The sequence below is a fragment of the Panthera tigris genome, chromosome A3 (genome assembly GCF_018350195.1).
Source record: "Panthera tigris isolate Pti1 chromosome A3, P.tigris_Pti1_mat1.1, whole genome shotgun sequence".
Classification (NCBI taxonomy): Eukaryota; Metazoa; Chordata; class Mammalia; order Carnivora; family Felidae; genus Panthera; species Panthera tigris.
The window spans coordinates 125,832,097-125,860,021 of record NC_056662.1 but is presented as its reverse complement, the minus strand read 5'-3'; the positions used below and the strand labels follow the sequence as shown (position 1 = coordinate 125,860,021).

At 34.4% G+C, this 27,925-nt stretch overlaps 1 protein-coding gene across 5 annotated transcripts in view; it reads left to right on the top strand.

The window, feature by feature from the left end:
- The window catches only part of GEN1 (GEN1 Holliday junction 5' flap endonuclease), a 29,345-nt gene extending 2,852 nt beyond the window's left edge, over window positions 1–26,493 (top strand). For 2 of the 5 annotated variants that reach the window (XM_042982457.1, XM_042982456.1), the window contains exons 2-14: window positions 4,941–5,143; window positions 5,824–6,010; window positions 9,820–9,996; window positions 11,380–11,490; window positions 14,248–14,321; window positions 16,536–16,627; window positions 18,539–18,689; window positions 18,992–19,028; window positions 19,120–19,200; window positions 20,594–20,724; window positions 22,076–22,137; window positions 23,509–23,649; window positions 24,412–26,493. In XM_042982457.1, the coding sequence (XP_042838391.1) occupies window positions 4,983–5,143; window positions 5,824–6,010; window positions 9,820–9,996; window positions 11,380–11,490; window positions 14,248–14,321; window positions 16,536–16,627; window positions 18,539–18,689; window positions 18,992–19,028; window positions 19,120–19,200; window positions 20,594–20,724; window positions 22,076–22,137; window positions 23,509–23,649; window positions 24,412–25,727 (2,721 nt within the window). In that variant the 5' untranslated portion in view covers window positions 4,941–4,982 and the 3' untranslated portion in view covers window positions 25,728–26,493. Of the gene's footprint in view, window positions 1–4,940; window positions 5,144–5,823; window positions 6,011–9,819; window positions 9,997–11,379; window positions 11,491–14,247; window positions 14,322–16,535; window positions 16,628–18,538; window positions 18,690–18,991; window positions 19,029–19,119; window positions 19,201–20,593; window positions 20,725–22,075; window positions 22,138–23,508; window positions 23,650–24,411 lie in introns of those variants that run through there. The other 3 variants (XM_007080706.3, XM_042982458.1, XM_042982460.1) reach the window with 3 other exon arrangements.
- The last annotated feature ends 1,432 nt before the right edge of the window (window positions 26,494–27,925 follow it).

Below are 27,925 nucleotides of genomic sequence, written 5' to 3'. Positions count from 1 at the left end.
CCAATTTAGATCATAGGTCTAATGAAAATAATCCTAAAAATAGTATTTTAAAATAATGTACTGCATGTAGAACACTTAATGTAATTCTACATTAATATTTTTTGCATTGTATAACTGGCTATAAGATGTCAGCATAAGTAAATTAACATGTACAAACAGGAAGATGATTTTAAAGCATATGCTTTAGATTTTCAAACAGGATCACTCTGGCTTCTATGAAAACAGTCGTTTTCATACAAGTGGAAGGTTGTAAAAAGTAGAAGCAGGGAGGCCAGTTGGGTGACTGTTACAGTTGTATACAGGAAAACGCAGGGCAGGGGGGGACTATCATTAGAAATAGGGATTTAGGATATATTTTGGAGGTAGAGGACTTGCTGATGGAATGGGTGTTGGGGACCCAAGTAAAGAGAATCAAAAAGGACGGCTAGGTTTTTGGCCTAAGCAACTGGATATTGTGGAGAGATAAGTAAAACAGTTCTGGGGAGAGATGAAATCAAGAGTTGGATGCATGTTATGCATCCATGTGAGGGCAAAGTAGGCAATTAGATGTTCTAGTTAAGAGCTCAGTGGAGATGTCCGATGAAGTGGGAAAAATATTATTAGGGAGAGTTCATTATATATTATTAGAAGAGTTCATTATAGACTCTTCAAAGGACACTCAGCAGTAATGTCCTTTCTGGTGTAGTCTGCCTCTAACTGATTCTAAAAATATTCTTCCTATAATTCCTTTTGCTCACTTTCCATATCCCATGCCCACTCCCAATCCTTTTAACATGTTGCTTGGCATAGTTCTAATTCATTAGTAGTAGTAGTAGTAGTAGTAGTTAAAAGTAGTCAAGGCTGTGTAGAGCCTTGCAGTAATTCAAGAAGGTCTAATAGAAGTTCATTAATGTAAAGTTACTCAGAGAAAAAAGATTTGTTGGGGCATGTCTAGCTCCTATAAAAATGTCCCCTTGATTCCTGTCATTCAGAGAAAATGGTCAAAAAGTCATATTTCACAATAGCAGCAATTCTTCCATGCTTATGAAAGAAACTGAGAGCATTACTACTTTATAGGAGTGTGCTTGGGGAGCACAAGAGAGATTCACCTTTTTCAAATCCATTTCAATAGATACACAGGGACTGTAGGTTAAGGGATCAAAGTGGTTTTAAAAGCTTTGAGATGGATTTTAAAATACGGTGACCAAAAAGATTGGCAACGAAAGAGACATTTTTCTGGAACATACCACATAACTCAGGAAAATTGGAGAAGAGAACACTTTAGCTCAAAGATAGTCAGATTTTGCTTTTCTGGAACCAACAGATAATTCTGCTACTCTTTTTCTTTTTGCCTACATTGTTCTTAACAGTTGTGTTTAAATAGCTGTAGTTATATTTTGTAGTCTTCACTCCCATTTTAATAAAGGAATAACTAAAACATGTTCTAGGTAGACGGTACAGGTATCTGTTCAACTACCAGTGCTGGTTGTTTTGTGACATAACTGTGATGGTCATCCTTTAAACCAGGTTTATTCTGACAGAAGAAAATAAAATAGCATGAAGAATTCAGTTTTAAGCATAATAATTATACTAAAAATACTATTTATGGGCTTAGTTAAAAGCCCTCTCTATGTTGCTTAAGGGATCCAATCTGTGGAATTTTAATGTTTTAGTAGAATTAATTCCAAGCTTACTTTTTTCTAGGCATGGCTGCCCTAGTGAGTAATATTCCATTAAAGTCTTTGCAAAACGTTCCTAATGTGCTTGAAATATTTAGAGGACAACAGTGTGTAATCAAGAGGCTGCCTCATCAATGTCTCTTTTCTTTCTACAGCCTTTGGAAGGAATACAATATGCATGGCAGTCCTTTACATAAATGTATGCTTATGTGTGCCACCGTAAACAACACTGCACAAGATGGCAATCTTTGTTCATTACATATATACTAGTAACATTATGTAATGAATAATATTATGTAATATTAGTAAAATCATGTAATGAAGCTTTAGAGGTAAGACAAAAAGGAAGGAACTTGCAAACTGGAAAGGCCAGAGGAAAGGATGCACCTTGCCTAAGTTTTCATGACTAGCTCCTAGATGGTATGATAGAAACCGGAAAATGTGAGTCTCTCATCCCTAAAAAAGCCATACTGAAGTCAGATTTGATATCAGGTATTATATATTTGCAGAACTTTGCTTTTTGACTTGACCCATGAACTCTAGCCATATTTGGTCTCATAATTTTTAGGCAAGATGCAAACCATCTAAAGATTTCTTGTTTTATTTCCCCAACCTTTTACAGATAGGACCACATTAAAAAATATATATATATATGTTTATTTTTTGAGAGAGAGAGAGCAAGCTGGGGAGGGTCAGAGAGAGAGGGGGAGAAAACTCCCAAGCAGGCTGCACACTGTCAACACAGAGTCTGACATGGAGCTCAAACTCACAAACTATGGGATCATGACCTGAGCCAAAACCAAGAGTCAGATGCTTAACTTGGCTGAGCCACCCAGGTGCTCCAGATAGGACTACATTTTTTAAAACTTTTTTTAATTTGAGAAGTAATACATACATATGATTATTTAAAAAACTAGCACAAAGGAGAGTATACTTTGAAGAGTAATTCTTGTCCCCATTCCTGAACTATAGTCATCCCTGAAATATAATCTATGTTGTACCTGTTTTCACTTTAAAACTTGGAGATTGTACATGTAGATCTGTCCCATTTTTTTGCTGCATCATCTGTTCTATTTCAACCTACCATAATTTATTAAAGATACTCCTCTATTGATGGACATTTGGTTCTGCTCATTGTTTCACTGTTACAAACAGTGCTACGGTCGATATCTTTTTATATAAATCTGCACACAGCTAAGAGATATCCTAAATTCCTGGGAGAGCTTTTGCTAATCAGAAGACGACCTGCATTTAAAATTTTGAAGGCTAGAACCAGGGGTACATTTAAATGAAATATGATCAGTTATAATGTTGCGCCCGAGAGAAAAATCTCATAATTTCCTTCAGTTAGCAATTCATTCCAGTGTACAACTTGAATCACGAAAGAAAAGCAACTGTCAACAAGAACTTCCCTCTCAAACTTGCTACTTCTGAATTTTATGCATTCTGATGTTTAAGACTCAGAAGCCTTGTTTCCTTTCATAATAATGAATTAGAAAATATATATGTCCCCACTCTTTCCAGAATTAGCTACAACTTTTCACATTAACAAAGAGATAAAACTATCTCTGAATTGATGCCACAATGCCACATTCAACCAGTGAGACTTCTTACGTGAAGTAGAAAATATTAACACTGAGGTACCATTCACTACCTAATGCTTTATCCTTTGCATTTAAATCTGTATATTCTTTGTAAGGTGACATATCAGCAAATATTGGTGCAGTTCTTCATAATAAATGCACAAAATAATACCTGTGGCACTGGCCACATTATAAAATTAAGATTCAGAGAAGTGCAGAGAAAGTAACAATACTTCCAGCCTTTATTTATTTATTTTTGCAGCCATGTACAATTTGAGAAAATTTGCTTTTTTTTTTTTTAAATTTAGAATGGCTTTGCATTGGTTTTGCATTTTGCATGGTGATAGCCTTTTGTAATATTTTTTATATCCTACTTTGTGTTTCTGGAATGAATTAAGGTCATTTTCAGAGGATGGTAATCTGGATTATGTTTGTAGAGTCAGACTGAATTTTCATTGCAAATACTACATAATACTCTTATCAAATAATAGCAAAGTAAGAGAAAAAGAGATACAGGTGTTTAGTAAAGAAAAACAACTGTAGAAAATACTTAAGCTAGAATACCAGAATTCAAGCCACTTTTGTCTTTAAAATGTCTTGTACACAGAAGAGTTTAACATTAGTTTACTTTGAATAGTGGCACTATAGGTGATTTAAAATTCTTTGTTCTTTTAAAAGACTTTATTTTATTTTTCTACAATGAATATGTGTGGCGTTGCAATTTGAAAAGCCAAAGCTCTTTTTAAAAAGATATCGCATATCCTTCCAACTCTCCATTTTCTGTCCCCCCCCCCCCCCAATCTTCCATTGACTTTTCCTGCAATGACCCCTTGGGATTTTTTTTTTTTCTTTAGTTTACTTTAATATGCCTGCTTTCTTGCTTTTGTTTTCTTATTTTTCCTGATTATGGTAGGGGACTAGTCCTATTCTTGCTTTGGATATGTAAATCAAGGAGTGAATTCTCAAGTAGACAAATATGATTTACAGCATCCCCAGTGCCCGTGGCTGCTTGTGTTATCCCTTGTTAACAGCTGGAACAAAGCCAAAGTTACATCAGTATTTTTGTAGCTAGTAGGTCAGTTACCACCATTGTTAATGTTTCAAATGTTCTTGATTCATTTGGAAAAGCTGACTTGGGGTTGGGATGGGGGGCAGTTAGAGAAGGAGGGAGCCAAACCATAAGAGACTCTTAAAAACTGAGAGGGGCGCCTGGGTGGCTCAGTCGGTTAAGCGTCCGACTTCAGCTCAGGTCACGATCTCGCGGTCCATGAGTTCGAGCCCCGCGTTGGGCTCTGTGCTGACAGCTCAGAGCCTGGAGCCTGCTTCCGATTCTGTGTCTCCCTCTCTCTCTGCCCCTCCCCTGTTCATGCTCTGTCTCTCTCTGTCCCAAAAATAAATAAACGTTAAAAAAAAAAAATTAAAAAAAAAAAAACAACTGAGAATAAACTGAGGGTTGATGCGGGGTGCGAAGGAGGTGAAGTAGGTGATGGGCATTGAGGAGGGCACCTGTTGGGATGAGCACTGGGTGTTGTATGGAAACCAATTTGACAATACATTTCGTAATAAAAGAAAAAACAAAGGAAAGGCTGACGTCTGAAATAAATAAATAAATAAATAAATAAATTCTCTATTTATGAATTATCCTAAACAAACATATATTATTTGAATTTCTATTCTGAGCTTCTGTGTCTTTTAACAGTCTTTTGAAGTGTGTTTCAAATAACAGCAGATAATCACCAGAATGGGAGTGAATGACTTGTGGCAAATTTTGGAGCCTGTTAAACAACACATCCACTTGCATAATCTTCGTGGGAAAACCATTGCGGTTGATCTGAGTCTCTGGGTATGTGAAGCACAGACAGTCAAAAAAATGATTGGAACAGTCCTGAAGCCCCACCTCAGGTAGAGTAAAAGTTCTTAGGATATAAATGTATGATTGTATCAGCAGATGACATCTTGGTTTTGTTTCCACTTTGTTTATTGTTGCTTTACGTTTTGAGATTTTAAAATATATTAACATGTCTGCCTCTGCCATCTCTAAATTGATGACTCACAAATTTGTACTTCTTACTCTTTGAGCTCCAGATTCAAAGACCTAGCTGCCTGCTTAACATAGCCACTAGGATGCTTTGGCGACTAGAAGCCAGAAAATTGGGAGCCATTCTCTCTGTTTGACCCCTCCTCACATCCAATCTATCAGAAAGTCTTGCCAGCTCTACTTCCAGAATATACCATGTGTTCATAAACTTTGGTCAATGTCCAGAGGCACCACCTCACTGCCACCATCCTCTCATCTGTTCTGAAATGACCTCCTCATGAGTTTTCCTCCCTCAGTTCCTGGCCTCCTCCTTCTCCAAACTGTTTTCCATGTAGCACTTAGAACAATCATAAATCTCTCTTGCTTAAAAACATTTAGTGTTTTCTCAGTTCACTTAAAGCAAAATATTAATAAATAAAATGTTATTGCATGTATGTAACCTTTTTGATACTAGTCTGATGTTCTTGCCATTATGTCATACTGCTGTGTAGACTTTCACTATCAATGTATGAAGATTAATATATTATTAATTTTTATATTTAAGGAACTTATTTTTTCGTATCTCATATTTAACGCTAATGGATGTAAAACTGGTGTTCGTTATGGAAGGGGAACCCCCAAAGCTGAAAGCTGATGTCATAAGCAGGAGGAATCAGACTCGGTATGGGCCTTCTGGAAAAACATGGTCTCAGAAAACAGGGAGATCACATTTTAAATCAGTCTTAAAAGAGGTGAGCATTTAGATATGATTCAATAATTGTGATATGAAGTGGTGAGTACATTTTACTCTGATAAAGGTTGTTATATAATTATCTTTAATACTCACTAAACTTACTGTAAATAGAAGGCCAGTGTGTATAGAGACAAGTTGATATTCTGTAGTGAAACTGACCAAGTTCAAGCCCTGGCTCTGGCATATAGAAATTCTGAGATGTTGAGCAAGATTTTTAAATTATATCTGCCTCATTTCCTATCCTGTGCAATGAGGAAAGTAGCACTTTGCAGGGATAGGGTGAAAATTAGAAAAATTAAAAATATCTGATATTTAAAGCAACCACTGCATAGTAAGGAGTTAATACATGTTACCTGTTGTGACATCTTCAGCACTTAAAGAATTCCCAGAATAGAGATCTAATTAATTCATACTTCACTCATTCAGAATTAATGATAGTTCATATATAGAATATATATTTAGGACTTTCTAATTTTTAAAAGTACTTATTGTTATATTTTAATATACTTATATATTACAAAATATGTGTTTTTATAGAAGGAATGGAGAGATCATCTATAATGAAATATATAATGAAAAAAATAAAAACCAACTATTATTTTGCCTCTCTTCAAATGTATATACTTTTTAAACTTGCCTTTAATAGTGCACAAGTGATTTTTATCTTGGACTTTTTCTTTTATGTTTATTTTTGAGAGAGACAGAGCATTAGCGGGGGAGGGGCAGAGAGAGAGAGAGGGAGACACAGAATCCGAAACAGGCTCCAGGCTCTGAGCCATCGGCACAGAACCCGACACAGGGCTCAATCCCACCAACTATGAGGTCATGACCTGAGCCAAAGTCAGCTGCTTAACCGACTGAGCCACCCAGGTGCCTCTATCTTGGACTTTTAACTTATCATACCCTTGTATGCCTGTTGCCACATTCTTTCCAAATCCATCACTTGTAATGGTTGTGCAACATGTATGAAATACTATAAAAAGCTCTGAAATCATCCCTCATCATTTCATATATGGTTTGCTTTTCAGTTCTCTATTACATGTGAACTTATGAAGATTTTTTTGTGTACATAGCTTTTTCTTGTGATTTGAGATTTTAACATAATTACCCAAAGTGGGATGGATAGATAGATAGATAGATAGATAGACAGACAGACAGACAGACAGACCAAAGTTTAGGAATGATTTTATAGCTCTCGCCAGTCACTTTCCATCAGCACAGATATGAGATAAGCAGTTTCAGTACACCCAAAGAACATCAGGTGGTAGGAGGTTTATCTTTGTATTATTTAGTATATAAAAACAAAGATATTTCTTTGTTTATGTAATATGTAGGAGTACATATAATATATATTTAATATATATTGGTCTCTTTTTTTTAAGATTTTTTTTTTTATTTTAAATGTTCATTTATTTTTGAGAGAGTGCAAGATGGGGAGGGGCAGAAAGAGGGAGACAGAGAATCCCAAGTGGTATTGGGACAGCTGTGAGCTGTGAGCCCGAGCCCAAGCCCAAGCCCAAGCCCAAGCCCAAGCCCAACATAGGGCTCGAAATCGTGAACCATGAGATCATGACCTGAGCCAAAATTGGTTGCTCAACCGACTGAGCCATCTAGGTGCCCCAGATTTTATTTTTAAGTAATCTATATACCCAATGCAGGGCTCAAACTCACAACCCCAATATCAAGAAATTTTTTTCTTTTGTTTTCTTTATGTTAAGGATATAAACTTTTTATTATATTTGCTTTTAATTCATATCCCTGTTTTCTTTTTAATTATGGTTAAAAAGTTCATTTCTTTTAAACAATATTGTATAAATTAATCATTTTTTCTTGAAATTTTATTTTCTATTCACATAAGATTTTAAAAAATAGTTTTCAGTTGGTGACTTTTTCCACCTTAATGACTGTCAGTAGTTGAAGAAAATATCTGTACTGGATTCTAATTATTTCTTGTATAGTCTGTTCCTAGAAATATCCATGGTCTGTATACTCAGGGCATTAATACCCAGTATAAAACAAAAAAGATGTCCATCTCTTCTTGAGAAAATTGTTCCATTTCTGTTTCTTTATTGTAGTAATTGTGATGTCCTTAAGCATTTTGTGTGAGTGTTCAGTATTGCCTGAATGAATAAAACTTTCATTTTTATATTTCTGTACCCTCAGTTTCTAGGCCCTACTTCCTGCTAACCCACTGCAGTCTCTTAGGTATAAGCATGAAAACACAAATTAGTCTTCCTCCAATACCACCCCACGTGACAGACACTTAGGGTAGCAAAATCTACAACCAGCCTTCCAAATTCTGTGCTGGTTTTTGAAGAATTGGAATGACAATGCAGGAATCTAAAATAACTTCCAAATTCTTTTGTTTATTATGAAAAGATAATTCTTATTTAAAGGAAGGCAGAAGCAACCCCTGTAATGAAACTATCTCCCTAAAGTCACCCAGCCAGAGTCCTGGAAAGTACTCTTTTTTTCTAACACAGTACTTTGTCTTTTTGAACCTTGTCCACCTTGGACAACATCTAGCAGAGGTTTGTATTATGTAATGTAGCATGCAAGCAATCAGTTAAAGCAATGGATGATATTTACTTTATCAGTCTCTAAAACTACCGGTAAAAAGGCCATTTTCCTCACCATACCCAGTATTTCTCAATGTGGAATGTGAAAATGACAAGAAACAATGCAGTAGGCTATAAGGCTAAATTACAAGCTGTTCATCCAGATTCAACTCATAATGCAAGGAAAACTCATAGAGGATTGTTCATGAGTCAGCAAATTGATAGAAAGAAATCGCTCGCACAGACAATTGACGTCTAGGAGCAAATCAACAACTGGCTCCTACTTGGTTTCCCACAACATGAGAGTTTCATTGTACAGACATGATAGAGGAAGAAAAAAGAACCTTAAGGTCTCAAGTAAAATTGGATAATAGTATCTTCTTTGGAAGAGCTCATGGGAAGAGCTCCCATCATGGGAGAAGAATTTTTGTTATTTTGCAGATATTAAATCTTACTGTGATTAACTATTAATCATTTAGAAGATATTTCTCTTTAATCTTGAGATAACATTGACCAAAATGCAAATTGAATATTTTTAAATTAATTTTTAATTGAATGTGGAGTGCTTTTTTAAAGTTTATTTATTTCGAGAGAGAGAGACAGCACAAATGGGGGAGAGGCAGGGAGAGAGGGAAAGAGAAAATCCCAAGCAGGCTCTGCACTGTCAGCACAGAGCCCAGTGTGGGGCTCGAACTCACGAACTGTGAGTACCATGAGATCAAGACCTGAGCCAAAATCAGGAGTCAGGCACTTAACTGACTGAGCCACCCAGGCATCCTGAATATGGATTACTTTTTAATGGAAGTTAAAATTTTTTAAGTTTTCATTATGGAAAATTTTAAATCAACACAAAAGTAATTAAACAATTATCATCAATCTTAAACAATTATCAACTCTTGTTTCACCTATGTCCCCACTCAGTCCCTTCTCCCATGTCGTTCTGGAGCAAATCCCAGACACAATATTGCTTCAGTCTCAATATTTCATTATCTTTGTCTAAAAGATAAAGACTCTTAAAAATAAACAAAAACATAACCACAGTACATTTCTTATTGTCACACCTAAAGTTAAGCAATCATTCTGTAATGCCATAAAGTATTCAGTATTCAAATTTCCAGTTATTTCTTAAATATCAGAATTTGTAAAACACTTAAATAGTTAATATTTGTCATATAGAAATCAGTTAAACACTGAAAGAAAGAGCAATAAAAATGGGCTTAGATATCTTGCTCCTACGTTTTCTTTCCAGTGCCTTGATATGCTGGAATGCTTAGGAATTCCCTGGGTCCAAGCTGCTGGGGAAGCTGAAGCCATGTGTGCTTATCTTAATGCCAGTGGTTATGTGGACGGCTGCCTCACCAACGATGGGGATGCTTTCCTATATGGAGCCCAGACTGTTTATAGGAATTTCTCTATGAATACCAAGGTACCTTTGTTTCTCTCTGTCAGCATTTGTTTCACAAAGTACCTTTTTAAAAGGGATTATTAAATGATGGAATGAAACAATATGTGTAAAATGATTACCACAATACCTGGCACACAGCAATTGCTAAATGAAATAAATGTTTACTGTTGTTACAAATATCATTGAAGCATAGTTCATTTTCTTTGAATGTGCATTTCTCTCTTAAGGGCTTGATTTGTTTCACATGGTTTAATTCTAAATGTTTTGATAATATATTATAAAAATGCATATGAAATGTTTTGCTTTGACCCCAGATTTCCATTTTTAGTAATTTATCTTCAACAACACCTCCAAATATGCAAGAAGAGATGTATGAGGATGTTAATTGCAACATTATTAGTAATTACAAAAATGTGGCAGACAACCCAAATGCCCATTTCTAGGGAATGGTTGAATACAGCCATGGTTCTCAGAGAGGTCAGGGGAAATTTTGGTTGTAACTTTTCAAAGTTGGCCAAGACAACAGACATTTGGTAGATTGGAGCCCGGAAAGCTAAAAACCTCTTGCCAGACAATTCTGTTACCTCTCTGAAAATGTTCATTGTGTGCTCACTGAGAAACATTGCCTCAGAGTCCATTATAATGTAATAACAAGCAGTCATTAAAAAGATACGTATTACTGATATTAAAGATATATTAGCAAGCAAAAACATGTTACAAAGTAGCACTTCCATATAATTCTATTTTTGCTTAAAAATATAGCTAATAATAAATATTTGTATTTACGTGTCAAAGTGTTTTTTGAAAGAATATGCGCTACACTATTAATGATAGTTAATTTTTTAAGTGTTTATTTATTTTTGAGACAGAGAGAGACAAAGTGTGAGCAGGAAGGTCAGAGAGAGAGAGAGACACAGAACTTGAAGTGGGCTCTGGGCTTCAGGTTCCTCACTGTCAGCACAGAGCCAGACATGGGGCTTGAACTCACGAACTGTGAGATCATGCCCTGAGCCAAAGTCAGATGCTTAACTGACTGAACCCAGGGGCCCCAATAATAGTTAATTTTAGATGATGCACTTACTGGGAATGTTTACTTTTTATAATACACACTTTACAGTGTGTAATTTTGCAAATTGAAAATATTTTGTAAAACATCAAAAATAATGAAGAGGAACATTTTGACTATAATAGTTTATTTTTTAAGCCATTTTTGAAACTATGACTTTATTTCCGGATATTGAAGTGTTGGAGTCTGAAGATCCTGGTGATCAGCACAATTTTTCCCACTTAACTTTAAGGAATAATTAAGCATTTAGAGAGAACTCTGACCAATTAGTTTTTGTAATGCTTAATGTATAAATGTTTACTGTTTGAAGATGAAACTAAATCCGTACTTTCTTCCAGGATCCACATGTTGATTGTTACACAATGCCATCTATCAAGAGTAAACTAGGTTTGGATAGAGAGGCTATGGTCGGACTGGCGATACTACTTGGCTGTGATTATCTCCCCAAGGTACACTTAGATTGTCGTATTTACTTACTGGTCCCAGTGTATCTTTTTTGATGTCTTACATGCTGCATAAATATGAAAATAATATGGCTATATGATTAATAACCTTAGAGTATAATTTTAGGCATAATAAACAACTCAGTAACTAAAAGAACCAGCATTTCAAGTGGCATTAAAAAGCTGGTTCCTTGTGACACTGAATGTTGCAAATGAGAATGGAATAGTAACTAGTCCCACAGCTTGAAGATCAAGACTTTAACTCTAGACTAAGAGATTCACATTCAAGTTTTACCACCCTTTTAAAAATGTGTAGGGATCACTCTTTTCTCATATCATACCAATATTAGTTTCTATCACTGTTTTGTGTATTTTGTGGTTTTCAGTCTTCCTTCCGGCTTTCCAACTGCACATGCTCAATGTTATTACTGTTGCTAGGCAATATAATTATTGGGGTAAGCCATTCATCCCTCCTTGCTTCTTAGCGTTGCACTGAGTTTTATTCATGAAAACATTTTATTTAAGATGCACAATAAACAAATAGGTATACTAATAGGTGAGTGATAAATTAAGCATTACAAGGATAACCCCATTCTTAAGTATATTTAAAAATATTGAATGATTTGTCTTGTAGTTCTTAGTATGTAGTCCTGTCATCATGTCCTTACTGATCATTTCTGTATTCTTACTGAATCCCTTGTTAGACTACATATTCCATCCCCAAGAGAAGTCTATAATTTTATTTATTTTTTAATGTTTGTTTATTTTTGAGAGAGAGGCAGAGTGCAAGCAGGGGAGGGGCAGAGAAAGAGAGGGAGACACAGATTCCAAAGCAGGCTCCAGGCTCTGAGCTGTCAGCACGGAGCCCGATGCAGGGCATGAACTCATGAGCCGCGAGGTCGTGACCTGAGCTGAAGTCAGATGCTTAACCAGCTGAGCCACCCAGGCACCCCAATCCCCAAGAGAAGTCTAAAGAAGAATGACATATATATATATATATATATATATATATATATATATATATATATACACACACACACACACATATATATGTATATACATGTGTATATATATATGTATACATGTATATATATATATACATTTTTTTTTTTATCAGAGCTTAGGGGAGAGGGAAAAAATAGGATACTAAAATTATTAACCCTCATTTCTAACTTATGTCCTCAGTGATCAGAGAAATCACTATTTTTAAATTTATTTTTAATATAATGTATTGTCAAATTGGCTTACATACAACACACAGCGCTCATCCCAACAAGTGCCCTCCTCAGTGCCCATCACCCACTTTCCCCTCTCCCCCACCCCCCATCAACCCTCAGTTTGTTTTGTATTTAAGAGTCTCTTATGGTTTACCTCCCTCCCTCTGTGTTTGTAAGTATTTTTTGCCCCTTCCCTTCCCCGATGGTCTTCTGTTAAGTTTCTCAAGATCCGCATATGAGTGAAAACATATCATATCTGTCTCTGACTGACTTAGAGAAATCACTCTTTTAAGTAGTAACTAAAGGAAGCAGGAGGAGGGAAACTTTTAAATAACACAAAAATAATTATTTCATTATAGTTCTCATTCTGAAATAGAAGATTTTTATTTCCCGTATGTCACTATATAATAATTAAAGTCTAGAAACAGCTGAATGTTGAAAGTAAGAAAAAATTCGCAAAGTTAAACTCACAGAAACCAATTTTAGCTATAGTGGTGTTACATTATGCATTAACCTTAGCTATTTTCACGTTTTCTATCCTTTGTAACGAAACCACTATCCATTTATATTGTTCTACTTAAAGATTTGTAAGACTTTTGGACTAACATGATTTACCTTCAAAAAACTTAAGATGTAGCTAAATGCTAATATAAGAAGGGTGGTATACAAAATCTGTAGCAACCTGTATGCAAAGATATAGGCTGTGGCCATGAAACAGACTTCTGGGAACCACTCTTACGCCAGGTGTGGCCCTTTTAGTAGCTGATCCTGACTCTAAGTGGGTTGGGAAGGAAATTCAGACTGGAGGGGAGACCCCTTTGCCAGCAGGCACTTAGGATGCTTGTGCCATGAATATTTATTAACCGATTAGGAAGTGTTTTTAACACTGGTGTGTCTGTCCCAGTGCACATTGCTAAATGGCAGCCCTGCTTATAAGGATACATGCATAAACTTCTCTAGGAACTGGACGACTCAAACAAGAAATTGTCCTGCAGATATACATTTATTGACATTTTATTGTGTGTTGGACACTTAACACTTGTTTTAATTTTTCTTAAGTTTTCATTTCAAGAGTTAACTTGGAAGAACATTGTTCTCTTTTGATATCCGAGTTTTTAAATATTAAATGTTCATCAAAGTAAATGAACATGCTTTTTCTGATTACAAATATAACTTGAAATAGATCAAATTAAAAGATTATCAAAGTAAAGTAATTAACATAAAAAGTAAAAGCCTTCTAAAATTCTTTTCCTCCCTCCCTTAAAATAAATGCTGTCAGCAGTTAAGTATATAACCCTGTGACTTTGTTGTTTGCATAGATTAATGGATGATGTAGTAGTTATTTTACTTACAAATCTAGGTCACAGGGTGAGCTATTCTGCAATCTTTGTTTTACACATGGCAGTGTACCTTGCACGTCTTTTCCTATCGTGACCTAGTTACCTTATTCTGTCAGCTGCACCATCTCAGACTGCAGGATATGCCATACTTTATTTCTCCATTCCCCTGTGATTAACATTGGCATTTCTTTTCCACTTTCTGAAAGGGAGTCCCTGGAGTTGGAAAAGAGCAAGCATTAAAACTTATACAGATTTTGAAAGGGCAAAGTTTACTTCAAAGGTAACTAAAACTTTCTTGTGACATTAGACATTTATTCTTTTTGAACTGAATAGTAAATATTTCAAAAAGTATTATGCTTTCTGAGACAGAGTTTTGTATTTTTAAGCTCCTCTATATTTTCATTTAAAATCACGGATTTAAAAAATAATAATAATAAATAAACAAAATCACTGATTTTTATTTATTGTGAGGTTTTTTTTAAAGAAAGGATGAAAGTATGTGTCCTAAGCCATATTGTATTTTTTTCATTATTAGGTCACTACAAACACAAGTAGTAAGATGCCAAATGTGTTTATTTATAACCTCGGGCTTTTACCACAGGCTATTTTAGACTATTTTGCCACCAAGTAAAGGTAAACATAACTGTAAAATAATTTTTATTTAAAAGTATTTTCTATATAAAATATTTTGATATCATATACTCTATAAGTGAAATGCCTGACATATTGCAAATATTTAATAAGTAACACTTGATCAAAATTTTTCCTTGAGTGCCCTTTCTTCTATAGCCACATATTTAGTAATATATAAATTCTAATTGATTTAGTCTATACAATTTGAGGATTCAAGACAATTAAGGTACAGAATATATGGAAGTTTACCAACTGTGCTATTTAGTTTTGAAACCATGTGAATTATGTTTACTTAATGAAAGCAACAGTCTATGTTAATATTAATTATTTAATATATATTTTTAAATTAATATTAGTGATAAAGTGTCAAATGAATAAGAAGGAACTCGGATACTAGGAGACTTAAAGCAGTCTTGGCCTCCAATAGGTTTGAGATGGTGAGTGCATGAAAAGAAACATTAAGTTGTAGAAATCAAGAAGGAATGGCCATGAAAAAAACTTGAAATTGTTGTGCTCCTTCGAAAGCTATAAAGCTACTGATAAATCTAAGACTTCAATATATCCATTACTGGTATCAGTGAATATGATGCCAAAGCAGGAAAAAAAAGATATACTTTGGCCTGGAATCATTTGGGAATGTGAAGAATAATATAAAGAATAAAAAACAAGAAGGTATGGCACTTGACTAACTACAGATCATTCTTATTGTAATAGTTTCAGCAAGTATGTATTTTTGGCAACATTTTATGAAATGTTTGAACACTTGAAGAGAATAAAATTACATTTTATTACATTACATAAAATTACATTATCATTATGTGCCATTCTAACTGATTAATTTAGACTGACTTTCCCCCTAGGTTTTTTTTTTCTTCCACATTTGAAGTTTCTGTGTATTTCTCCAGCATCTATTAATGCTAATTTTTAGCAAGCTTATACTTGGTCTTTGTAATAAATGAATCAGAAATTCCAAAAGCCAAATAATAACTCCTAGTGTCAGATCCTGCACAAGGTACTAAAGAGATAATTCAGCTTTTTATTCGAACTTTAACTTCTATAAGCAGAGGAATATAATTCAGAGCACTTATGTTTTATGATGAATACTTAACTATCCCCTTGGTGGTTTTATGTTACCTAGAATTTTGGCCAAAAATAAAATTAACTTTTTCTTCAGTGGACATTTTAGCAGAAAGCATTTTCTTTAAAATCACTCAGGTAATGTTTTTGCTGCTTGCATAAGAGATTAAGAAAATGATAATTTCAAATGGTCTAGATTTTTTAACCAATTTTTACCCAGAAGTTTGATGTTCTATTTAGTTATTTAGTTTTATCCTTTACCCTGCTCCCAATTCCTGATACAGGGTAATGTTCATGTACATGATTCTATTTGCTTTATACTCTGGCACACAGAAGAGAGATCAAACAGGTATATACATCTCATTCTCTCTACGTATTGCTGCCTAACTTAGGATTCTTTAAAAAAAAAAAAAAATGAATACAAGAGTATACACGTGAACACATATACACATACTCTTTTTCTCTCTTCCCTCACCCTTCCTCTCTCTCCTGCCTCCTCCCTCTCCTCCCCCTCCTGTGTCCTCCTTCTCTTTTCCTCTGTGACTATCTGATTCTCTCTTCCCCCTGTTGCAATTCTGTTGTCTTTGGAACCACATTTTTAAATTGAGGTACATAGACTGAGAGTTTTCACACGCTGGGCCAGCAACTTCATCTCCTGCAAAGGGAAAATGAGACAGGTGGTAAGGGAACAGAATAGCCTGACCTTTGAGAGCATGGCATTTTGGTGACCTTGTTTTTGTTTTGTTTTGTTTTGTTTTCCTTTTAAAATCATTTTCCTTTACAGATTTACTCAGTGGAATGAAAAACCTTCTTTCTCTGATCCACAGCCAGTAGTTATTAAAAAACTGGCCCATTGTTCTGTGTGTTCCCATCCAGGTAAGCAGACATAGGGGGTGATATCTCTAGAATATAAGTGTCTGATACCCACATCCTGTTCTGGTTTTCTTGTTTTTAATTTTTACTTCATTTTGAGAGAGCGTTCCCACACACACACACACACATGCACACACTCACATGTGCCGTTTGGGGAGGGGCAGAGAGAGACGGGGAGAGAGGATCCAGTGGGGGCTCTCTGCTACAGCAAAGAGTCCATTGTGGGGCTCAAGCTCACGAACCTTGAGATCAGGACCTGAGTCGAAGTCAGAGGCTTAACCAACTGAACCACCCAGGCACCTCATCCTGATCTTATAATACTTCTTACATGCCCACATACATACCTGTCTTCTTCAGTAGATTGAAAATTCTTGGCGTCAGGAGGTGTGTCACATATAATAGTAGGCACTCAATAATTGTTAATTGAAATAATGTGATGTAAGTGATAAATACAGGATAAGTGAAGTTTTAAACTATGATACCAAATTACTTAGATGTTAAAATTACGTTTTGAATATAGAAATCCATTTAAACAAAAAAATGTATCCTGCTAAGTCTTAGGGGAATATCGAACTGAAAGCATTTGTTTTTATTGCATGAAGATAGTGACTTAACACTAATTTCTAATACATGTTCATTGTTATTGAAAATAGCTTGGTTCCTCTTCATTAGTCTTGGTTAAAATAAAAAAAAAAAAAAAAAGATGTCATTACTGTATGCTGGATCAGAAACACCTTTCACTCCCAGGAGAGACTAGGAGATCTTATTAGCTCATCTTTTAAAAGAAATTCTTTATCTATTTGTCTTAATATATGTTCAGAAACATTGTTAAATTAGAGACAAAATCATAGAAGAAATAAAAGTTTTATAAGATGTTTTATAAAATTCCATTCTGTAGTTTTTTGATACTTTATAAAATGACAATTTTAGTTTCTATCAATTATATGTGCTCTTCTATATTCTCAAACCAGTGTTAAAGGTGGTCATGCTTTCGTTCTAAGGGAGCTAGGGCCCCACACCTGTGCCACATTCATAGTATATTCATGTTCCAAGCAGTTTAAAAATAGCTGTAGAGGGGGGCATCTGGCTGGCTTAGTCAGTGGAGCATGTGAGTCTTGATTTCAGGATTGTGAGTTTGATCCCCACAGTGGGTATAGAGATTGCTTAAAAATAAACTCTGAATAACTAGATGGCTCAGTCGGTCAGGTGTCCAACTTCAGCTCAAGTCATGATCTCGAGATTCATGGGTTTGAGCCCCCACCTCAGGCTCTGCTCTGACATCTGGGAGCCAGGAGCCTGCTTCAGATTCTGTGTCTGTGTCTCCCTCTGTAGCTCCTTGCCCCTCCCCCACTCTCACTCTGTCTCTCAAAAATAAACATTAAAAAAATTTTTTTTAATTAAAAGATAAAATCTTTAAAAATAAATGAATAAATGAATAAAAATAGCTGTGAGGTAACTGAATTAACTAGCAGAGGTAATTAACTGTTATACTCTTTTAATATTCTCATTAAACCATTTCATGAATTATTCTATTAAGTAATCTTTTTTAATGCTAATAATTATATCCCATTTTTCTTGCATATAGCTACCAAATAAGCCACAAAGTTTTAATTGTTGATTATTGTAAATGTGTAACTTCTGGTTACAAGTTAACGCTTTCAGATAGAAGAGTAACTTATAGAAACAAAAATAGTGTCATGTAAGTGTAATAGCTCAGGATCTATTTTGTCTTAAGAATTACTGTAGTGTTCATTATTCTGTTCAACCTAAATGTATTGGAACCTTTCTATATGCTAGGCACTTTGCTAGGCAGTATTCGTTTTTAAAAATTTGGATAAGGGCAAAAAAAAAAAAAAAGTGTGTAGAAAGTAAATCTAAAAAACAGTGAAAATCATACTTTGTGTTTCCATAAAGGTTCACCTAAGGATCATGTACGTAATGGCTGCAAACTGTGTAAAACTGATCGATATTGTGAACCACATGATTATGAATATTGCTGTCCTTGTGAGTGGCACCGTGCAGAGCATGATAGACAACTAAGTGCAGTAGAGAACAGCATTAAGAAGTAAGGTTTTTTTTAACTTATTTTTTCTGTCCTTACCTATTCATACATCTCTACTCAAATTACTTCCACATAATCTTCCCCCATGTCTAGATTAGTAACATTTCACAAAATCCTTTTTTTGATTTGGTTCAAATATTGGGCTATCTCAGAAGATAGTGATTTAATAGTTACTCAAAGAGAAGCTTGAAGACTAGGATATTATCCAAGAACATTTTTCACTAAATGAGCAGAAATTGGATGAGATGAATTTAGAGGCTGAGTTGCCTGATTATATTAACAACATGTATATAATTTATTTTCAGAAAAGCTGGCGGTTGTGAGGGATTCCCTTTCTATGAGGTAATAACTAATAGCTCAAATGTGTGTTTTATTTCAGAAGTTCTTTTAAAAAGTTTGAAATCTGAATTCCTATTTTATTTTCTCTTGCTAGGTTATTCAAGAATTCCTTCTGAACAAGGATAAGTTGGTGAAGGTTATCAGGTACCAAAGACCTGATTTATTATTGTTTCAGGTATCAGAAAATACTTACCTTATAGTATGTAGTGGGATACTAGGAAGATAAGGGATACTCACTTTGGTCTAAGAGATTTAAAACAGCTATTGACTGCCCATGTATTTTTCAGCATTTATTTCTAGTTTTCATTCCTTTGCCACATAGGAACCATACTTTGCAGACCATACCCAGAAAATTTGAGGATTGAATATGTTGTTATAAAAGGTGGTATAGTTTACAAGGTCAATGGAATTTTTTTTTTTTTTCCAGTATAGTTGATATACAAGGTTACATTAGTTTCAGGTGTACACCTTAAGAATGTGACAAGTTTATACATTATGCTGTGTTCACCAAAGGACATTGGGATTTTTAATCAGTGACATAACTTTAAATTTGGACAGTGTATCACTTACTCTGTGACCCTGGATATGTGTTATCCTCAAAATAGAAATAATATTACTTATTTCATGAAGTCACTGTGAAGATTAAATGAGATTGGGGCACCTGGATGGCTCAGTCAGTTAAGTGTCCAGCTCTTGATTTTGGCTCAGGTCATGATCTCACGGTCGTGATATTGAGCCCCACGTCAGGCTCCACGATGAGCATGGAGCCTGCTTAAGATTCTCTCTCTCTCGGGGTGCCTGGGTGGCTCAGTCGGTTAAGTGTCAGACTTCAGCTCAGGTCATGATCTCATGGTCCTGTCCATGGGTTCAAGCCCTTCATCGGGCTCTGTGCTGACAGCTCAGCCTAGAGCAAGCTTCAGATTCTGTGTCTCCCTTTCTCTCTCTGCTACTCCCCTGCTCATACTCTGTCTCTCTCTCTCTCAAAAATAAATAAACATTGAAAATTTTTTCTTAAAAATTCTCTCTTTCTCTTGCTCTGCTCTTCTCCCCCACTCATGCTCTCTCTCAAAATTAATAACTAAACATTAAAAAAAAAGATTAAATGATATTATTTATAATAGCCCCTAATACAGTGACCAGAGAAACAGAGTGGTTCAGTAAATTGTAACTACTTGTTGCTTATCCCTACCAACCGCAGTAGTAATAATGGCAGCCAACATTTATTGAACATTAAAATTTGCTGTGATATTTAACCCATTACATGTAACTTCACTTAATCTTTGTGATCTCTGAGCTGGGTTATATTTTATGATGGAAATCCTGAGGCTAAAAGAGGTTAAGTAATTTACCCAACATCTCAGAAATATCATACTAGGGTTCAAATTGACAACCCTCACACTTGATCATTGTGCAATGTTGCCTCCTTAGGAAACTCCTTATTCTTTCCATGAATATTCTCATTGATCCTGCTTTAACTAAGATAATTCAATAGGAAAAAAATAATACCACTTAAAAGTGCTGTTTGTCTCCAAGAGATAACAAAATCTTGTTTTGTTTTATATTTACAGAGATTTACTCTTGAAAAAATGGAGTGGCCCAGTCACTATGCATGTGAGAAATTGTTAGTGCTTTTGACCCACTATGACATGATAGAAAGAAAGCTTGGTAGAAGGAATTCTAATCAACTACAGCCAATTCGGTAATATAAAGAATTGAATGAAGAAGTCTGTGTGTTTCCATTTGAGTATCTTATGATCTAAAATAATCTTCTTAATATCTTTAATAGTGGGGTGTGTAGCTCTCCATTATATAAAGTTGGAGTAAAGGTCTAGTAGAAAATATTAAGAGCTTATTCAGGGCTTATAGTCAACCTAACATAGTAACTTTGTGCCTTCACACACTTTTCTACTCAAACGAGTAGTGATACCAGATTATTAAAAGAAATAAACATAAAGTGATATAGCCAAGCTTAACCATAGAACTATTTCAATGGACCAGAAAGGGAACAAAAATGTAAAGTGAATGAGGAACAAAAACTAAGAATTGGTGAAACTCAGTGAAGGGTATGTGAGTGTTCATTGTGTTATTCTTGCAACTTTTCTAAAGGTTTGAAAATTTTCAAGCTGAAAATTTGGCGGGGGGAGTATCAAAGAAAAAAGATAAACTACAAAGGAATGTCAGTCTGATAACACAAATCTTTCATGACACTAATAGATGCCAGAAGGTGATAGAGTAACATTTCAAAGCTTTGAGTAAAAATAATTGGCAACCTAGACATCATTAATGCATGATTTACTGGTTGGTGAGTAAATCACAGATCCTCATTAAAACCACTGTTAAAGGATGTATCTAAGCAAGAAGAAAAATGACCCTAGAGGGATGATGTGGATAACAAAAAACAGTGGTCAATCAATAAAGAGAAATCAATAAAATGTATTAGCTAATTTAATAAATTGGAAAAATATGTATATAAATAGCTGCATAATGCTTGATGATTAATATATGATGATGATAATAAACTAAAACTTCCAAAGTATACATGTAAACACTGAAGGGTAACCACTAAAACACCAGAAATACGATCTCTGTCTTCAAAATTAATACATAAAATAGGAAAGTAAAATTGTCAAACCAAAAGAATACAGGAAGGAGGAGAGGGGAAGTACCACAGAAAAAGCTTGGTAACAGAAACACAAAATAAGATGTACGAATGAGTCCAGCTAAATCAGTAGTCACAATAAATGTAACTGGATTAAACTTCCCTATTAACAAAAAATAGGCTTTAAAAGAAAGATCATTATTATGGAAAAGAGGAACACTGAATAATAATGAAATCTGATAGGGTAAAACAATTACAAACTCTGTACACTTAACAATAAAATTATCTTTTGAATAACTAGTCGGAGGAATAACTATGTCATAATTCTTTATAGTATTTTTAGAATATTATAAAAATAGAATAAAAATCAATGGAAATTGAATAATCTACAAATTGGAAATTTCCAAATACCTACTGCAGTTGGACCTCATTAGAAGAATTTGTTTTTCAGAATTGTTAAAACCCGAATCAGAAATGGAATTCAATGCTTGGAAATAGAATGGGAAAAGCCTGGTATGTATTCACTTTAGGCAAACTTTGTAACATTTAATCATATATGTTTAGCAAATATTGTATACATATATAAAACATGTATGTATGTAAAAAATAAAGACATATCACATTCATTGAGGATTGATTTCATAGTTTACCTGTGCTATTTAAATAAGTTTTGATGAATAGTAAATATTAAAAATGTCAAGTAATTTTATTTTAATACCTTAAGTTGACATTTATTTTGTAATGTTTAAGAATATAATATGGAAGCAGTTTTGATTTCTATTAAGAAAATGCTGCTGTCTTCTCCTTCTTTACTCTGTTTTGTTTTTATGGGGATGTATAGTTGTCAAATTACTCTTATTTTGCTGCAGACAAAAATGCAGTGAACTCTGAGCTACCTCCAAAACTGAAGGCAGGGAAAGCACAGATCATTTAAAATGGAAAGTGATTCCAAATTCATTTCTGTCTGGCTTTGAAGTTAGATTGTGTGACTATATGTGAATAAATGAGGCAGTAGATTTGTCAATGAAAGTTTAAGTTGTAGATGATTTTGAAGAATGAAATTATAAAGAACTAGATAAACTACTCTAAGCAATAACAGGAAAATAGCTGAAGAATTTTGAAGACTGTTTAGGAACAGTTCCACCAACTGTCGTATATTTTCAGGAAAGAAAATAGCATTGACCCAGTTCGGCAGTACATCTCCTCTGTCCAGAATCGAGCATCGTTCTTGTAGGTTCTATTGCTTAAGGGAGAAGATGTAAGCAAGCTGTTTAACTAGGAAATAGTTTAAGTTACCTGTTTCCTCTCTTTGTACTTTAAACTCATCAACTAATATTTTCACTATAGTGTGGCTTCTCATGCAGCTTTGAACTCATGTAGGATAAACATAAGTACCTAACCTACTATTTATATACCTTATTGTAAATTCAACATGCAAGCATTCTCATTTTCATGTATCAGCCACTTGTGAGTCCAGTGAGCCTGAATATATCCTCAATTCTGTTCTTTTCAGAAGCCACCACTAAAGAAAGTTAATGTTGTGGTTTTAGGAAACTGTCTGTTCCCACTCTTTTTCTGGAAATTTTAACACTCCTACTGAATTCAAACCAACTAACCTTATCTAAACAAAGTTTTCTATTCTGTAAGTACAATCTTTAAAGCAAGAGAATTTAAAGTTCTAATTTTGAAAGGAATCATTTTCCAGGTCTTGTAAGGCAGAAGAAAATCAATTCTGCACTAGTATCAATAAATTATTAGAATAGAGATATTGTAAAGCAAGATTTGTAATGAATTGTCGATTTGCTCATGATTTAGTTACCTAGAAAAATTGAATTTTACAAACCTTCAGTTAAGGCTGTTTTTACTGCATTTTTAATCTTTTAGAACATTATGCTATGGAAGATAAACATGGAGAATTGGTTCTAAAAACAATAGAGGAATTATCGTTGTTTGAAGCAGCTTATCCCGAGATCGTTGCTGTTTACCAAAAACAAAACTTAGAAATGAAAGGGAAGAAACAAAAAAGTAAGTATCACATTTGATAGCTGTTTATACCACACACAAATGTTTTATGTTCTATTTGAATCTATCTTGTCTATATTTTGCTGAAAGTTCTATGAAATCAAGAGCTAGGATTATACTCTTGCTTCTTTGTCTTGAAATACTTCTTTTAAAAAAATTTAAAAAAATGTTTTTAATGTTTATTTATTTTTGAGAGAGAAAGCGTGAGCAGAAGAGGGGAGAGAGAGACACACACACACACACACACACAGAATCTGAAGCAGGTTCCAGGCTCTTAGCTGCAGCACAGAGCCCAATGCAGGGCTCAAACTCACAGACCATGAGATTATGACCTGAGCCAAAGTTGGATGCTTAACTGACTGAGCCACCCAGGCACCCCTTGACATATTTCGTTTAAAGCCATGAGTAAACCATTCTACTCTGTGACTGCTAAATAAACCAAGTGTTAATAGTAATTGTACTAACCACTTAGCGAGCAGCTAGTATGTATAACATCTTTTGGATTATAAATACATTTTCTTTCTTCCAAGAACTTGATGAGAAAAAAATTCAATTATAACATTGTTTCCAAAAGAAAATATTTTATAATATTTTGTTAATAATTATTTTGTTATGATTATAATATAGTTTCTAGGAATACACTGAGACAAAAAAAGGCAAAAATTGCTCATACAGAAAACTTCTGATCTGCGCTCTTTATTTATTTACTCAAGGTAGGGAAAATGAAATCGATTTTAATAATGCTGTATTTTTTTTTCTTTTCAGGCTTGAAAATTAAGCATAAAGAAAACAATTGGCCAGAATCAGATAATAAGAATTTCCAGTCACAGATGACTTTAAACCCCACATGTGACATCGTTTCTAAGCAGAATTCCAAGTTAAATTTGGAAATTACCCCTCATTGTCCATTATCCCAGAAATCTATTTCTGCATCATTGAATAGCTTGCTTTTACCTGAAGATAACCCTTGTTTGAATACACAAGAACATTTAATGTTTTCTCCAGGATCTTTGCCTATGCAGCAAATTACAGCTGTCAGTAAGTCTCTAATTCCAGAATCTACTCAACCTAGTACCTCATCCTATAATGTATCGGTGATCGCTGATCTACACTTAAGCACCATTGACTGGGAAGGTACTTCTTTTAGTAATTCTCCAGCTATTCCAAGAAACACTTCCTCTCATGGTTTAAAATCCGAACTTGAAACAGCCATCGCCGAAAATTTTAAAAATATCCCAGAACAATCGTCCTTTGCATCAGAATGGTGCACCACAGACATTAATGAAGTATTGGATAGGGATCTTCAAAAGATTGATGATACTGAAGAACATCTACTTTCTGGCATTACTGATTTACATCTTCAAGATTTGCCTTTAAAGGAACGAATACGTATAAAATCATCATATCCTCCGGATAACGCACAACCAAATGTCGACCTGAAGACTTTGTCCCTAGTTACCATAAAAGAATCTTGTATTGCTAACGATGGTTCTGATTGTCAATCACATCTTTCAGAGGATCTTCTAGGAAATCATTTGCAAAATGAATCTAGAAAATCTAAAGTTCTAAAAGGAGACTATCTATTTCAAGAAAACTATAAAATGAATACTTCTGTACCTTATTCTGTCAATAACCCAGTAATAGTAAAGACCTCCAGAGTTGGACCATCAAATACTGCTTTAGATTATAATAGAAAAGTTGATGTGCAAACCACTCAGAAAAGTGTAATGAAGAAGAGTGTTTGCCTTGACAGACATTCCTCTGATGAAGAAAGTGTCCCAGTGTTTGGGAAAGCTAAATACACAACTCAAAAAATGAAGCCTCATTCTCAGAAGCATTATCCAGCCCCGTTCAAGAAAGATGATGCCAACAAGTTGAATAATCCTAAAATACATATTAAAGAAACTGAACAATGTGCCCAGGCTTATGACACAGCTGGAAAGGAAGACTGTTTCCCAGATGCAGCTAAAGGTTCTCTGGGTTTTCTACAGCGTCCTAAGGACAAAGGTGACTGTGGTACTTGTTTGGGTAGTCCTCTTCCTTTATGTCAAAGATTAAAACTAAGGTTCCAAAACTCTTGAAATGAAATTAAAAATATTTAAATATAACGTAGTATTTTAGTACCATAAACACATAATCTGCATTTGGCATAAAAATGTAATGTGCTTCTGTATGTCATGAGACACTCTTTTCCATTTTTAATTAAAATTTTAATAAAAGACGTTACCTAAAACTTTGGTTTTAAAAGGTGATCCTTGTGAGAAAAACTTCAGATAATGTACATTTCTAAAACATGCTTTTCCATTTTTATATCGTTCTTGATTTTTCTTTAGGTAAAGCTTTAAAATGTTAATACAGTACTAGGAAAATGCTTCATCTATTTGCTCACTTTTATTCATTTTGTTCACAAACCTCTAAAGTTTTGTTTTTTTTATTTCAGCTTGTTCCCAAGAGGATAACTCTTTGTAATTGCCTACTCTTTCTCAATGTCTTCTGTTGTGCTTTTCCTGAGAGTTGTATTTTCTCTCAATATGAAGATACATTTAGGGTGCTCTTCCAGTTGTGCTAATCTTATTCTTTTCATGAGGGACAAAAATGGAAAAGGAGGAAGATGCTCAAAATAATTAGGAAAAATCATGGTTATAATGGCTGACTAAACTGAGGAAAGCTACTTCTTACATAACCCCGGGAGTTCGCAGTATGCCAAATGGAAAAAGATCTGCAAGATAGAATGTATAATGAGAAGAGACTTAGAAATTTGCTCAGGATCACACAGCTAATTAATAATGGTGTGGGAACCAGGTTTCTTTCCTCCAATTTATTGGCTTTTCTGTTTTCTTTTTTTTCTTTCTGTAGCACTTTATTTCCTTTCTTTTTAAAAAATAAAAGTGAATTTGTACAATATTAACTTCAATAACTCTAAATATTAAGTTTTACATAAATTTATTTAGCATTCAAAAACTAGAGGTAACCAGGTTGGAAAGCAAAAAGTAAAACTGTTGTTATTTGCAGATGACAAGATCTTGTATCTACAAAATTCTAATGAACCCACTAAAAACTATTAGAACTAATAAATAAAAGATCAATATGCAAACATCAATTATATTTCTATATACCCACAGTGAATAATACTAATGAAATTAAGTAAATTCTGTTCACAATAGCATCAAAAGGGATAAAATACTTTGGAATTAATTTAACAAAAGAAGTGTAAAATTTTTACTCAAAACTACAAAATACTGTTCAAAAAAAAGAACACCTAATAAATGGAAAGACATCTCCTGTTCTTGGATCAGACCACTTGATATTAAGATGGCAATATTGCCCAAACTAGTTTCCAGATTCGATGCAATCTCCATCAATTCCAGCTGATTTATTTGCACCAGAGTACAACCTGATTCTAAAATCCATATGGAAATTTAAGGGACACAGAATAGATGAAACAATTTTTAAAAAAAAGAAATGAGAGAAATTGCCCTTCCTGATTCTGATTTCAAACTTACTATAAGGTTTCAGTAATGAAGAATGTGCTATAATGGCATAAAGGTAGACCTATAGATCAATGGGATGGAATTGAGGGTCCAGACATACACCCTAACATTTATGTTCAGTTGATTTTCAACCAGAGTACCAACACAGTTCAATGGAGAAACAGTTTTCTTTGAGAAATTCTACTGGTACTACTGGATATCCATATGCAAAAGGATGAGTTTTGAGCACTACCTCATACCATATTAACTCAAAAATGGATCAAAGACCTGGTTGCAAACTACAAAACTCTTAGAAGAAAACATAGACATACGTCTTTGTGACTTTGGATTAGGTAAAGATTTCTTAGATCTGGCACCAAAAGCTCAGACAACAAAAGTAAATACATCGTACTTCATTAAAACCAACAATTTTTGTGTTTCAGAGGATACCATCAAAATGAAGAAACAACCCATAAAAAAGTAGAAAATATTTTCAAATGATAAATGTGATAGAGGACTTGTAACTGGAAACGTGTCTCAATAGCTCTTACGACTCAAAAAAACAAATGAATAAATATATCTGAATAAACACTTCTCTGAAGATGTACAAATAGCCAGTAAGCACATGGAAAAACTCAAAGTCATTAGTTATCAGAAAAATATAAATCAAAACCACAATGAGATACTACATTACACCTAATAGGATGGCCAGAATCATGAAGACGGATAACAACAAGTGTTTGTGACGATGTGGAGAAATCGGAACCCTCCTATCCTGGTAGGAATGTAAAATGGGGCAGCCATTTTGG